The sequence below is a fragment of the Ursus americanus genome, chromosome 3 (assembly GCF_024610735.1).
Source record: "Ursus americanus isolate L20-20 chromosome 3, mUrsAme1.1.p, whole genome shotgun sequence".
NCBI lineage: Eukaryota > Metazoa > Chordata > Mammalia > Carnivora > Ursidae > Ursus > Ursus americanus.
This window is the reverse complement of record NC_142129.1, coordinates 65,400,122-65,414,884: the sequence shown is the minus strand read 5'-3', so window position 1 is coordinate 65,414,884 and position 14,763 is coordinate 65,400,122. Positions and strand designations below refer to the sequence as shown.

Sequence of the window (14,763 nt, the reverse complement as noted above, 5' to 3'; positions counted from 1 at the left end):
TCTTCTTTCCCAGGACCCTACCTGAGCAGCGAACTTCACGAAAGGGTGGGGAGGAGGAGTCCTGGGTGTCAAAAGTCTGCAGAATCTGGAAACCGGCAATGGGCTATCGGAGGGGTAACCACAGGCCCTGAGCTCCGTCTGGGCCTGGCTCGGGCCTCTCAGAATCGAGCCCAAACTGGCACCCCTTGTCGATCAGCCCCCTGCGCCCATCTCCACCTCCACCTCCCCCAATCCCACCCCGGTCTCGGGCCTCAGAAGGGGGAGGGGGCGACACCGTGCAGCCACCGCCAAAGTCCAGCTCCGGCTGGCTTCAATGAAAGCTGGCAAATCCAGCGAGTCTCGCAGAAATTTTCTTCGACCCTAATTCAATTTTAAAGCGGATTTTTACTATTAAAAACGCTGCCGAGCAACACATTGAATTAATCTGACTGTACGGTTTTAATTACAGTGAGGGTTTCTCTACCAATCTGTACAAGACAGTGGCTGGCTCTTGGAGGATCTCTGCCTCCTGAATTCCATTATCCGGCCCCCGTTCCCCGCAGACAGCAGCGCGTGGGAGCCAGCTGCGGGCGCGGGCGTTCCTGTCGCCCTCTGCTTCTGCCCGCCCTCCCGGCTCCTGCCCTCCCCCCGTCCTTTCGCTCACCCCAGCCCCAAAGAGAGCCCTGGACGCCTGCCTGTCTGTTTGGGACTGCTGCACTCAAAGCCTGAAACACTATGCTCACGTTTTAACTCTTGGGCCCAAGACCTTTGAGTCTCCAGAGGCTCGTTCTTAAAAGGGTTCATTTGTCGGGGAGGGTGACCTCCTTTGTAATTTTTAAAGGGTCCTCCTCCTTCGACTTTGCAGCTGTTAGAGGGAGCAACGTAATGCCCTAGGTGTTTGAGGGGAAAACAGGCTAAGGGGTGGGGAGGAGATGGGGAGAAAGATCTAGTAGAGAACACCAACAGTGGGCTCTAGGTATTTGAGTCTAGCCAGCCCCCAGCCCCCAGAGCAAAGCGGGCTGCTTGTATCAGACTTGGGTTTAGTAGTTGTGCAACTAACATGGTGGGGCAGCGGTCTCTGGAGAACCCGATGGAGCAGAAAACGAAGAGTGGGGGCACCTGGGTGGCTCAGTTGTTAAGCATCTGCCTTCGGCTCAGGGCGTGATCCCAGAGTCCTGGGATCGAGCCCCACATCAGGCTCCTCTGCTGGGACCCTGCTTCTTCCTCTCCCACTTCCCCTGCCTGTGTTCCCTCTCTCGCTGGCTGTCTCTCTCTCTGTCAAATAAATAAATAAAATTTAAAAAAAAAAAAAACGAAGAGTGGTACTCTCCAAATGAAGCAGATTCACACTCAATTCTCTCTTGTCCACTCTCTTGTATCTCTCTTCAACTCCCTTTGTATGTTCCCTGCTTCTCTACTCTCTCTGCCTCCGTTTCCACAATGCATGTGGGAAGAAAAATGGCAAACTCAAATATGAACCCAAATACGTATCCAAAATGGACACAACTCTCAGTGAGTATGTAAAGAAGCAAAGGCTTTGAGCTCTGTGGGGCAGGGAGCCTCACTTGACAGAGACGGGGCTGGGGGGGGGGAGAGACGACTCTGCACAAAATTATTGAGACCTACAGAAGAATACTATTTCATTCTCCTGGGTAGGACGGAAAGGGGGCTTGCTTTCTCCTAGAGTTGTATAAGAAAGGATTTGCTCTGAGCAAAAGAAAAGAGAAAGGGCACAGAGGAGAGAATGGGTTCAAACAAACAAACAAACAACCCCCTCACTTCTAAGGGCTTTCCAATAGGTTGCCCCCTAAGGAAAGTTTTGCTAAATATCTAATAAATTACCTTTCCCTTTACTGGGATGTTATGAAATAAAGGGGATACAAAGTGCCTATAAATAGGCATGAATATGAAAATCACCAGAGCATTTCTATCACAAGGGTAGTCAGGTACAATTCTCTCTCTCTAATGAAAAATGGTTTTGATTTCTTTTTCTGTTGTAACAAGAGAAGCATCTAAGAGTTCACATGATAGCAAGAGGATATTTTCCACCCCAGGTTTTCCTCAAGAGTTGTCCTAAGCCTGGCTCTCCCTTCCTGTTGAGCCATTTGCTGTGACTTTGTTATGTTACTGCTGATATAGGGATGAAGAAATTAAAACAGAGGATGCTTCGAGGCATTTAGGAAGAGGCTTGGCCAGCTATATTAACTCCTTATTATCCTAAAAATAGTCTGCCATTTCCTGTTGCTGCTTGTTCCCGGCCACTCCAGGGCTGCATTGATCCTCCAATGGTCAGGAGGTCCTAGTTTCCAAAGACTGGCTTGATTAAAGCTGACTTCTAACACCCTATCCCTTCCCCTTTTGCCCCGCTACAATTCCCACCAGGGCAAATATGGCAGGCTCGGCCTTGGTTTATCCAACAGATTAAAAAGATAAATACCACTACTTATTTTTGTATTAATCTACATGTTTAAACATTATTGAGTTCTTTTTTTTTACCCCTCCTAAGAGAAAGAAGAGTATCTGTGTATTAGGGAGTGGGGTCCTATGCTTGATAAAAGAGAGGGGTGGGAGAGAGGGAGAAGGAAGGGAGGTGAAGGAGGGAAGGAAGGAAGAAAGGAAGGGAGGGAGGGAAGACTTCTATATACAATCCCCAAACTGGGGGTGGTAGAAACATGTGTTGTTTTCCCTCTTGAATATGTTGTAGGCCCAGCATATTGGCTCCCTCTGTTACGAAAGCTTTGGATGCTCTCACAGTCTGGGAATGGGGTCAGGGAGAGGCAAAGGCGTTGAATTTGAGGACCTGGTTGGCTTTGCTTTCATAACTTCCCTGGAGCCCAGGTTTGAAAAGACCTAGAGTAGGAGCCCCTAGGCTAAAACATGCTTAATTAATATTCTCCAAACTGAACAGTCTAGAAAAGTCTGTGAAGCTCCCAGTGAGTGCCATCCATGTTGGAGCATCCGAGCTACTAGTTCTTGGAACTGTGGACTGGAGAGATGAGGGAGATGTTGTTTCCAGACTTCAGTGAGCTTCTTTCTGGGTGTGGAGTGAACAGGGCCCACTTTTTAGCTGGATTTTGGGGAGCCTGGGAGGGGAGGGTATTAATATGGGCATTATGTTTTGTAACTAGAGAAAATAATGCCACAATCTTAGTGCTTTCTTGAATAGTCTGATACTTTTGCTTACCCCTGAACATAACATCACTGACTTGGGCTAAGAAAGAGAAAGAGGCAGCTCTCTTGTTCTACTCCCAAGCTTTCCCAGGTGTGTGGGTTGGGGGAGGGGAAAAGAGTGCCTGGGTTTCCAGGATATCAAGCACCCTTTCCCTACACAAGTACACAAACAGAATTTTACATTGAATGGGGAAAAGACTAGCAGGAATTTTTTTCCATCAATGTCTCTGCTTGAGAAGGGGGTTCTTAGCATGGCTATGTAAATCAATACCGAGTTATTTCTTTGAATTCAAAGGCTATTTATTGAGGTCTAATTTCCTTAGAATTAACGTGATAACTGAGCCCAACTTAGCAACCAAACCCAGCCAGGCCCTGCCCGGATTCAATGCACTTCTACAGGGCGCAGAGGCTGCAAACCCTCGTCAGCACCCAACCCATTCTCTGGCCAAAGGGAGCGGGCTAACACCTCTCCATAGCCCAAACAGCAGGGGGATTTCCATCGCAGAGATCCCATCCTTCCCACAGTGGCCTTGGGCGCCTTGACCCACACGGTCTTATATTGACAATCGTGATTTTTCTCTAAATAACATTGACAGCTAGAATACAAGCCCCCAAACCTCGACTCCTTTAAAGGCAAAAAGCAGTTTAGGCCTCAAAGTCTGCCTTCTCAAACTTCTTAGTGAATTTGACCCTCACCGATTACCGGATCTAAAAGAGCCTTTGGCCTTCTACTCCTCCAGATTGCCGGCTTTACTTCTATTTTGAATGATAAAGACAGCGCGGGACTCGCCTGCCCACCTCCTCCCACCGCCAAGGGCTGGCCTGGGATCCCCAGCCCGCAAGACAAAGAGGTAGAAGCCAGAGCCTGGCGGGTGGCGGGAGGCCCTGAAACGTGCACCTTCTCTGCGAGGCCCTGAAGAATCCGAAGGTTCTTGCCTCTCAGAAGGGCCGGAGGTGCGCGCTGGACTAGAACCAACTAGGGGTGCCTCGTCTCGGCTCCTGATTGCAGCTCACGACACGGGGCGAAGGACTCCGCAGCCGAGGTGCAGGGTTCAGTGGGAGAGAAACGCCTGCGGGGAGCGGCCCCTGCGGGGGACAGCCACTGCGCACCGAACTCCTCGAGCGGAGGCTGGTGGCGGAGGCCACACGTGGCAGCCACTAGCTGCGCTCCACCTTGACACACTGTGTGGGGCCGGACTGGCTCTCTGGCTAGCTATTCCCTGGACCCGCCGGAAAGCCGGACGCTCAAGCACTGGGGTAGTCTATCCAGCACACTCGCACGGAGACCTAAACAGAGGCGGGAGGGACCCCTCGCCCGCTCAGCTCCCCAGCCCCTGACTGACTGACTCAGTCTGGCGCTCAGCAGGACCTTTCCCATTGGCGACAACTGTTACTTCGGTGTAGCTGCACACTTGCTCCTCTGAACACAGTGCTGGGGGGTTTTATCCTCTAATGGGAGTGAGACGAGAGCCCTGTAGCTACAACCCCGACAATTCCAGCCCTCCAGGCTTTCTTGGGAATTAACAAGGGGGGGGCCCACTGCAAATAGGGGCTGCTGAGCCCTGTATCTGATGTTTAGTGCGGGGACCTTCTGCGGTCCCGCCACGACCCGACCCGCTCCGGGTGCGGCCAGAGTTGGGGAAGCCAGCGAGGAAAGCGGTGCACCTGCGAGCATAGAGAGAGAAACAGAGACATGCACAGGGTTGGGGGGCGGGGGGAAAGAAACGCCTTTACCGTGTTAACAGCAAGCTGCAGGGTATAAAGCAATAAAATTGCCACGTCTACCTGCTAGCTTGGAGGACACTACAAACAAGCTCGGCGCCAAGCCCGGGTGCACCGAGAGCCCGCCGGGGAAGGGGGGGGGCCTTCTTTTTCTGACCTCCCCTCTGCCCCTCCATATACACACCCTACACACGTCTTCCCCTTACCCAGCCCATCTTTCATTTTCCTTGAAGCTTTTTGTTGTTGTTGTTTTAATTCACTGCCGATTTGTAAACGCGTGGATCGGGTTACTGGTTCGCGTGTTAAAGTGCACCTCTTGTTAAAAGAAGGGGAACAAGGCACGCCACTTAAAAATGAATTCAGAGTTACTGAACCGGCTCCCGAGGCTCAAGAAGTTAAGCGCGGCGGGCTGGGGAAGGGAGGGGAGAGGAGAGTAAACGCTGCTTCCCTGAGAACCCCGGCGAAAACCCAGGGCAGCGAGCTTCAGGTTATGTGATAAAGAGGAGGAAGGAAGGAAAGGAAAAGAAAAAGGCAAACTAGCCTGGCGACGCCTGGAGACCCCGGGCTGGGAGCTGGGTAAATCAATTAGCATAAGCCGCCGCTGCAGAGCTTCGCACAGTGTGTAAATAGAGTCGAAGCTGCTACTGCTGCAGCCACCTTTCCTGGAGTTACGGGGCGAGCAGAACCAAAAACTTGTCAATTTCTCGGGTTCCTGAGGTCGCATAACTTATGGAGTCCAAGCGAACAGGGTGCATACAAGTCCCAGTAGTTTTCCCAAAGAAAGACCCAGACTCGTCCCTGCAACCTCTAGACACGTTGACCTGGAGATGTTAGATTGTGCATTTCTCCGTGTGGTCAAAGGCTCGCGGTTTGGGTCTAGTCGCGGACTGAACGCTGGCGCCGAGCCCGTGGGGGTCTGCATGTAGTGCCCACCCAGTCCCGATCCACTGACAGTGCAGACTTCCTGCGCCTCCCCGCAGTCCCGGGACCCGACTCCTGGAGCGGCCCCGGCCTGCCCTCTTTGGCGCCTGGTCCCGAGTCCGGCTCTCCTACCTGGTGGCCGGGCCTGAGCTGCGCTCCGGGACTCCGCTGTCTCTGCTCTGCTGCCTGGATCTGAGTGGGTCTGGAGATTAGAAGGAGAAAGGCTAGATCCGCAGCCCTGGGCTGCTCTGAACTTAAAGTCTTTCCCCAGTCCATCTTTGAAAGAGAAGTGGTTCTACCACCTGGATGTGCGGATATAAATCCCCTTGCAAATAATAAATGGATTAATAATAACAAGGTATGAAGTTCTTTTTATAGAAAAAAAGGAGAGAATTGAAACTAAATGCGGCAGTTAGACAACCATTTTGATAAGAGGATAATTGAGGCGACACTGGTGTATAATTAGAGGATAATTTATGCTATATCCACTTTTATTCCACCTCCCAAAATAAACCCAGTCCATAATCATTACAGGCAAATTGTTCTGAATTTTATAGCAGCAATTTGAACAAAGTACTGCAGTTAATCATGGGAGATTTTTGTGTATTCCTGATTAGAACTCTAATTGCCTCCTTCCAGAAAGTAAAAATAACTGTAAAACGACTCTATTTTTATCATTAACAATGTTGACAATAAAATAAAATCAATTGGAATTGTAATCGAGAGACAAATTTAGGACGAAGGCACTTTTACTTGGGTAGTTTATATTGTAATCAAGATTTGCCAAACCACTAACCGCATGTATCATTTGCATATATTTGAAAGCATTACAGTAGCTTCTGTTTTCAATAGGAAAAAATGCATTACTGTCAGTCCTCCAACGATTCGCTTTCAGAACAGGCTGCTTCGTTCTGGGGGGAAAATATCCTCCCCCTTTCTTGTTCAATATATGGGGACTACGGCCTGAAACGGCAGGAACGTCGCCAAAACAGGGTCTGATTTTTCTTTTTCTTTACCCTCCCCCCAACCAAGGGATGGGGCCCAGGTGTAGGGGTCTTCTTCCCTCTGTGGTTTCAATAAAGTACGTCTAGAAAAATACACGGTGACAGGGCGCTCCCGCGGGACTACAGTGGGACTGAGGGAGGGGGGTGTGGAGAAGAGGTCAAGGGAGGGGGCCTCGCTTTAAATGCGGAGGGCACTGCTTCTGAGAACAGGCAGCCTGCTGGGGTGGAAGGGGACTGAGGGAGAGCGGCCTCCGGCCAGCCTGTTCCAGGACTGGCTGCGGTACTGGGAACTGAGGCTCCGGGTTCGGGGGCGCGAGCTGCGGCGGGAGGCGTCGGCGGCCCGCCGGGCGGAGGCACCTCCCTCGGCGGCAGCCCTGCGCGCGGAGCCGCGCGGCCCCCGGCTGCAGCTCGAGGCTGGGATTGGAGTTGCCGAAGGTAGGCGAAGAACTCGGCGAGCGGCGCACACACCAGTAGAAGCCGTGCGCCTGTGACGTCAGGGGGCGACTGACCAATGGGGAAGCGCTGCCCTTTGGAGACAAACCATTCGACTCGTGGCGTCTGCATCAAGTCTGAAAGCAGACGCGCAACTTTCGCAGAATCCACCTTAAAATCTCTGCCTTAAACTGCACCAGCCCCCAAAAAATCCAAGGGGGGAAAGAAGGGGGGGAGAGCAGATTCCCCCCTCCCCCCTCTCCTCTCCCATCCCTCCCCCTTCCTCCTCCCTTTGAGTTAACAAGGCCCTGCTCACTATATCTCTTTATATTAAAAAATATATATATTAGAGAAGAGCGAGGGAGAGGGAGAACCACCTCCACCCCCTCTTTTTAAAATTTTTTTTATTTTTTATTTTTTTGCAAGAATCCCAAGAGCTAAGGTGGCTGCAGAGGGGAGAGCGGCGCGAGCCAAGTGGGGGGAGGGTGGAGGAAACCCGGGAGAAGGCTTTCTCCAGCCCCCAAAGTTTTGATGATGACCATGACTACGATGGCTGACGGCTTGGAAGGCCAGGACTCGTCCAAATCCGCCTTCATGGAGTTCGGGCAACAACAGCAGCAGCAACAGCAGCAGCAGCAGCAGCAGCAGCAGCAACAGCAGCCGCCGCCGCCGCCGCCGCCACAGCCGCACTCGCAGCAGAGCTCCCCGGCCATGGCAGGCGCGCATTACCCTCTGCACTGCCTGCACTCGGCGGCGGCGGCGGCGGCGGCGGCCGGCTCGCACCACCACCACCACCAGCACCACCACCACGGCTCGCCCTACGCGTCGGGTGGCGGCAACTCCTACAACCACCGCTCGCTCGCCGCCTACCCCTACATGAGCCACTCGCAGCACAGCCCTTACCTCCAGTCCTACCACAACAGCAGCGCGGCCGCCCAGACGCGAGGGGACGACACAGGTGAGAGGCCGCTGGGGCAGCTCGCTTCTCCCGCCTCCCGCCTCCCGGCTGCCCCCCACCCCGCCCGCCCCGCTCACTTCCTCAACGCCCGGGCCTCCGCCGGCCCCCTCCCCCAGGCGGCCCGGCGCGCCCCCGGCCAGGCCTCGTGCGCGCCCGCTCGCCTGGCGCCTGCCTGCCGGCCTCCGCCCAGTCGGGCCCCTTCTCGCCGCCGCGGACCCTCGGCTTCCTAGCGGCGCCGCCGGCCTTGCTCCCTGGTCTCCGGCGCGCCACTCGAGCCGCGCCTCCGGCTCCGCGCTGGCTTCGCTCTACGAGTTGGTCCGCACTGCGCGCTCCGGCTCGCTGGGTCCGTGCGCCCTTTGCCTCCCTCCTCCCCTCCGGGCTGTAACCGGCGTTTGGCAGGACTGGGGACATTTCTGGGCCGGAACTGGGGAGCGTGTTTTGCTCCCCAACCCAATTTGGGCAGCCAGTGGCCTACTTTGCGGGTGGCGCCCGGTGCGCTTCGGTGACCCGAAGGGAAGCTGACGTTGCCTCTAGCTGTGGTTAAGCTGGTGACAATCGGGCTCTTTGCTGCGAGCTTTTAGATGTCCCCCACCCCCCACCCCTGACCAGGCCCCCCTCCCTCTGGGTTTTCGATACAATGTTGGCTGCGCCTTTGTTCCGTGAGGCGAAGCAGAGGGCCTCGGGCGGACGGTTCTCAGACCCCGAGGGGTTCAAAGTTGCCAGGCGATGCTCAGCCTGTTCCGGAGCTGGTCTGAGTGGCTGGTTGTGTTTTGTTTGGGGTTTCGGTCCCTCTCAGCAGAATCATTTCGAACACGCCGAGGGTCTTGACGCACCGGGCTTGGAGCTAGTGACATCAAGTCAACTGGCCCCAGAAACATCAGGGTGGCCCAAGCACAGCCTAAGGCGCTGTAAAGCCAGGCCGAGGGCCCCCGCTCCGCGGCGAGAGCCGCCGCCCCGCAGAGCCGCGCGCCACCGAGAGCGGCCGGCGCCGCCTCCTCAGCGGCAGAGCGAGGCTCTTTGCCCCAGGGTCGGGGGCGCTCCCGCGGTCCAGTGCCCGCACTTTATTAGGGCCGGAGTTAGGGTCGGGAAGAAGCTTTCGCACCCACAGGAGGCACCCGGGCACTGTGAACCCAGAGAGGTCAGGGTGGCGTGGGGACGCTTTGAAGAAATCCTTTCTGGGCGTTGGGGAGACCCGGCGCAGGCCGGACCGAGCTCAGGGAGGCTGCGGCAGCGGCCTCACGGGTGACTGCTCCTCTGTATTTTTTGCTTGCAGATCAACAAAAAACCACAGTGATTGAAAACGGGGAAATCCGGTTCAATGGAAAAGGGAAAAAGATTCGGAAGCCTCGGACCATTTACTCCAGCCTGCAGCTCCAGGCTTTAAACCATCGCTTTCAGCAAACTCAGTACCTGGCCCTTCCCGAGAGAGCTGAACTGGCAGCTTCCTTAGGACTGACACAAACACAGGTAATTCCCGAGAAGCCCAGGTATCCCTGAAACGCTGACCCTGCTTACAGATCGGGCAGGGAGCGCATCAGGAGCAATTCTGGGCCTAGTCAACTAAGGATGGAAGGAGCTTAATGACAAATGCCTTTGCTCCATTACGCACTTTCCGGGACAACACAGTTTGGAATAAATGACCTGGTATTCAATGCTGGATTGGATTTGCACATCCTCCCAACCCTCGGCGACCCCACCCCAGCCTAATGTCCTTTGGTGACCAAACTCATAAATTAATCGAGGCCTATTCCAGAGCAGAACAACATGAAAGAGAACAAGCATGTAGGAGGAAAAGATGTTCAGGCCAGGAGACAGAATAAGACCTATGTTTCTTAAGGATCTATTTGTGGGTCCTGGGACTTATTAAGGATTTCACCTCATGGACCTAGAATTAGGAAATGAAAAGGAGGGGGTGGGTAGAGCCTCCAAGAAGATTTAGTAAAGGGACCAAGGTGCAAACCATCCATCATAGGATAGGGAGGTGGGTTTTTCTGAAGATGGACCTAAGCTCGATGTTTTAAGTCATCCTGGGTGACTGGCTGGTGCAGGCTGAGGTACCTCCCTGGAGGACAGGACTGGGGAGCAATGGCAGAGCTGGAGATCAAAGAGGAATGTTCACCAAATTACAGCAGGTGAAGCCTCAGTTAAGTACAGTGGCTGAAGTTCTCCTGTCCTACTAATTTGAAAGACATATGGGGCATTTTAGACTTCACAGGAAGGGGCTTAAGTAGGTGTATTAGGACCCTGGTCATAAAGCCAAGCTGCAATCACCTGTGGTTTTGGTCCTTGTCAATTAACTCAGCTGCATGGGTTGGTAGGCCTCCTGTGAGGTGGGTGATCTTCAGCATGGGGACCCCAGGGTTTATGAGACTCTTGCCGGTAAGTGTGTGGTGCCTTAGAACAGATGCCCCTTAAGCTCTTCTTTTCAATTCAGTCTGCTTTCTCTTGCCATATTGCCACTGGAAATATTTGGGGTTTGATATGAATGGATTCCTGCTACTCAGTAACTTGTATTCTTCTTCGAAAGCAGATTCCTATGGCTAAGGAATTTTAAAGGTTAAAAAGTGGCACCATAGAATTTCCTTCTTCAAGTAAAGTAGATCTGCGATGTTAGCTTAGATACGCTCCCATCCCAGAGTCCTGATTCACATTTAATTTTCAGGAGCCCTTTGACTTTTAGCAGCTGCTCTAACAGTCATGTCATGATGATTGACCACAGTTTGACTAAGCAACATACAAAGTAGGGAACTAGGGAGGTGCCATCCCCATTCCCTACAGGATTATGAGGATATATTTACTTCAGGAGAAAGATACTCCATGCACGTGCAATATATGCAGAGGTATATTCAAGGCACTGGTTATGAATGTACAGGCTTTTCTCTGTTCACAGCCCTTTGCTCACTGTACATGCATAGAGATGCTGGGTTTTGGGGGGTCAGTCAATACAAACACAGACTATCAGCGGGTGCATTCAACTGGCTTTCATCTGAAACGTTCTCCATTTAAAAATCCTCCTTTAGACTTTAAACCTGGCCGTCTTATTCGCCTTCATTCTTATTTATGCTGCTGTTTAAAACCTAGGCTTGCCTCCCACTGAAGAAAGAGTTACAATGACTTTAGGTGTCCAGATAAGATACCTGGTAAATTGGGGCAGGGTGGGGGAGAGGAGGCTAGAGAGAGGTGGAGGAAGGTAGGCACTTGGCATTTGCAGTTTTGTTTTGATTTTTGGATATTGCTTCCAAAGCCTCGAACAGAAGTACCGGTCCGATGTTTTTTCTGTACCTAATGATCACTGCTGCATGTCGTTCCAGGTGAAGATATGGTTTCAGAACAAACGCTCTAAGTTTAAGAAATTGCTGAAGCAGGGCAGTAACCCCCATGAGAGCGACCCTCTCCCAGGCTCAGCGGCCCTGTCGCCGCGCTCGCCGGCGCTGCCTCCTGTGTGGGACGTTTCTGCCTCAGCCAAGGGCGTCAGTATGCCCCCCAACAGCTACGTGCCCGGCTATTCGCATTGGTACTCCTCTCCACACCAGGACACGATGCAGAGACCACAGATGATGTGAGTTGTCTGAGGGAAGTTGATACCCTAGGGAAACGTCTGAACAAGGCAAGGAGGATCCAGGACCTGCTTGCGTCTGCCAAACCCAGCCAACGGAGCAGGCTCCGGAGAACTCCTCTGCGTAGCAAGACAGTCTGGGCACTTGCTCACTCTCTCGTGCTCCCTCTCTGTTTCTCTCCTCTCCTCTCCCTTTCTTTTCTTTTTTCCCTTTCCTTTCCCCATCTGCTTTTTCCTTTGAGCAGCCTCAGTAACTGATCTTGCATTTTAGGGGGAGAGAGAGAGAGAGAGAGAGAGAGAGAGACTGGTTTCTATGCCAGCGCTCCTGAAACCCCTCACTGCAAGGACCTTTTCCCTTACCCTTTGGGATCCAGGCTCTGAGCCTCCTCTTCTCTTTGGGAGTATCCATCAAAACGACTTTTTTTTTACAGACATTTCCCCCACCAGAAGAATCTGCGCAAACATGGCAGCGTTTTTACTTGTTTAATGAGCTTAAGACATTACATGATGAAAAAGAAGCATTTCGGGCTCCTGCATTTTTATTTACCAATCCTAGACTGACAAAAAAAAGAAAAAAGAAAAAAAAACAAGGAAAAGAAAAGAGAAAGCAAGCAAAAGAAAAAACCCTCACATAACAGCCCTTCTCTAAAGAAAAAGGAAACATCGCTGTAAGATTAGAACGTTGCCACAAAGGGAACGCTGCATGTTTTATCAAAATGCAATGAGCAAGAATGATGATGTTTAAAAAACAGCAACAACAACAAAACAAAACCACTCTTTCCCCTTCCCACCCCCAAACCCTGAACTGGAATCAGGAAAGACAGAAGAAACAACCAAAATCACCATTCTATTGCTTTGATACCTTTACTAGGTGAATTGGTGGCATTCACTAAGCTAATAGGGACGTTTATATTGAGAAACATTTCTGTATATATTGTTGAATTTTAGTTGTACATATACTTTGTATGGTTTTGTCTTCTTTCATATATGGAGTAAAAGCCACAAAACGCTGGGAGTGTCCTGTATATTTCTCACTGTGTGTCTCTATCTCACCACCCCCTCCTCCTTCCCTCCCAGTATATTTTCTATCACTCTTAAAAGAATTCCTATTTCCTAATATGGGAAGCCCTATATATAAACGTCAAGTGCCTGCAAAGATGTCAGTTTGCAGCACTAGCCTTTGTCTTATTTTAACATTAAACATGGATGTTTTCTCAGCTTCCTTTATATATTATATTTTTATTGTAATTTCTACACATTTATTTATTTAAAAAAAAAAAAACCATTAGAATGATCTATCCCCAGGTTAACCTCTAGACATCCAGTAGTTAACAGTGCTGAAACCGAGTATTCTCCTTTTCCTTTCCTCAGCCAAAATAATACAGCTGTATTTGTCTTTGTTTGGAAGCAGTTTTTTTTAAAAAAAAACAAGAGAAAAGAATACAAGAAAAAAAAAACAAAGTAAATGCACAATTATAACTACTTAATGTTTACACCCTTTGCAAGCTAGCTAGGTAGGAAAATGCATGATCCTGGATGAAATACATCCTTCCGATCTTGTGGAAAGCACAGAAATAATGAAAATGAAAAGCCCTTTCGTCATACAAGCAGGAAGCCCCATACTGCGAGAATTAATGGCTACAGACCTGGGCATCCTTCAAATTATGAACCTTGAAACCACTGAGCCATTTATCAGAAGTCAATAGAGATACTCAGAGTGCTCCATATAATGACAGCGACATACAGTCGTGCAAAAGGACAGTCACTATAATTAGACACAAAGCAAAGACTACTTACCAATATACCCGTTCCTTTTTTTGTTGAGCAACTTCCACGCTCAGTCAGTCTCAGAATGGTTTAAAACCGATCAGTCTTGTCATTTTCTAGCATTCGCATTGTTACATTAGGAAAAATGTTTTCTTTTCTTTTTTCCCCCTTCCTACTGTGAAACTTTGGGTTCGTAGCTCCCCAGGATCAATTCTGAACAAAGCCTCCAGCTGCAGTGCCATCCAATTTGAAGCAGACATTGGGGACAATTTAAGGTTTTTATCCACAAGAAGGTTTTTTTCCATTCTCTTAAATGCAGCCATAATTAGAGTAATTTTTCATGTAGCCCGCTGATTACAGCGTTTTTACCGTCAAAGATAATTACCTGTAATTTTCTTCCACTTTTAATACTAAAAAGCCATCTTTATTTAGATTCAGGAACAGGAAAGGCGAAACAAAAGAGGGAAATTATTCTGTTATTCATACACAAATTGCAGAGACGTAGGACCTAAAATTGAAAATTAACCAAAATTATAATGCTGAAAAGAATGGAAGAGGCTGCAGAAGTACAGCTGGTAGTGGGGCTTTGCTGAATTATTCAAATTACGTTAGAGAAAAAGCTACCATACATCGAAACCAACACTAATTTTTCTTAAAAAAAAAAATCTACTAGACGCATGCCAAACCACTGTGAGTGCATGGAATTCTGAAACCCAGCAAATGCATTTTAACACATTGGAGGTGTTGTCATGATGCGCCTGTAACGATCTCTCTCTCTCTCTCTCTCTCTCAACTTGAGTTTAATTAAACAAGAAATTCTGCGAAGGGGTCCTCCCAAGAACTAGCCTTGGAACTGAGCTTCCTCTGGGTCCTCTGAACCTAAAGGGTTAATATTTTCGCTCTTTAGAAAGTATTGACCCCCTAGTAAACTGATGAGAGAGAGAGAGAGAGAGGCTGGTAGGAGGGGCGTGAGTAAAAGGCATCGCCCAGTTGCGGTGCCTACGTCTCCCCACGTTCGAACTTCCGCGGAGTTGGCGTTCTAGAGCCTCGTTCTGACCATATTTTCCAGGTAAAAAAAAGAACGAGAGAACAATAGCTGCGGGGGTGAGGGGAAAGGGGAAATTTCTTCTCGGCGCCAATAAGCATCTCATTATCTTTTGACACAATTTAGTCCAAAGGTTCCCGCCGCCAGAGAAAGGCCTTTCTGTAGAGGGGTGAGGGAGGCAAAGACTTCTCAGGATCCTGCACTTTAC

General features: G+C 50.4%; 1 protein-coding gene across 1 annotated transcript; it reads left to right on the top strand.

The window, feature by feature from the left end:
* The first annotated feature begins 7,394 nt into the window (after positions 1-7,394).
* DLX6 (distal-less homeobox 6) lies at positions 7,395-12,753 on the top strand. The gene is made up of 3 exons (XM_045793197.2): positions 7,395-8,187; positions 9,461-9,654; positions 11,499-12,753. Exons 1-3 carry the CDS (start codon positions 7,761-7,763, stop codon positions 11,748-11,750), a joined length of 873 nt encoding a protein of 290 aa, XP_045649153.2. The 5' UTR covers positions 7,395-7,760; the 3' UTR covers positions 11,751-12,753.
* The last annotated feature ends 2,010 nt before the right edge of the window (positions 12,754-14,763 follow it).

Excerpts from the sequence above, each read along its gene's own strand:
- DLX6 (XM_045793197.2), top strand. The coding sequence starts at position 7,761 with ATGATGACCATGACTACGATGGCTGACGGCTTGGAAGGCCAGGACTCG. Across the intron at positions 8,188-9,460 it reads GACGCGAGGGGACGACACAG|ATCAACAAAAAACCACAGTG; the intron begins GTGAGAGGCCGC and ends TTTTGCTTGCAG. Across the intron at positions 9,655-11,498 it reads TAGGACTGACACAAACACAG|GTGAAGATATGGTTTCAGAA; the intron begins GTAATTCCCGAG and ends ATGTCGTTCCAG.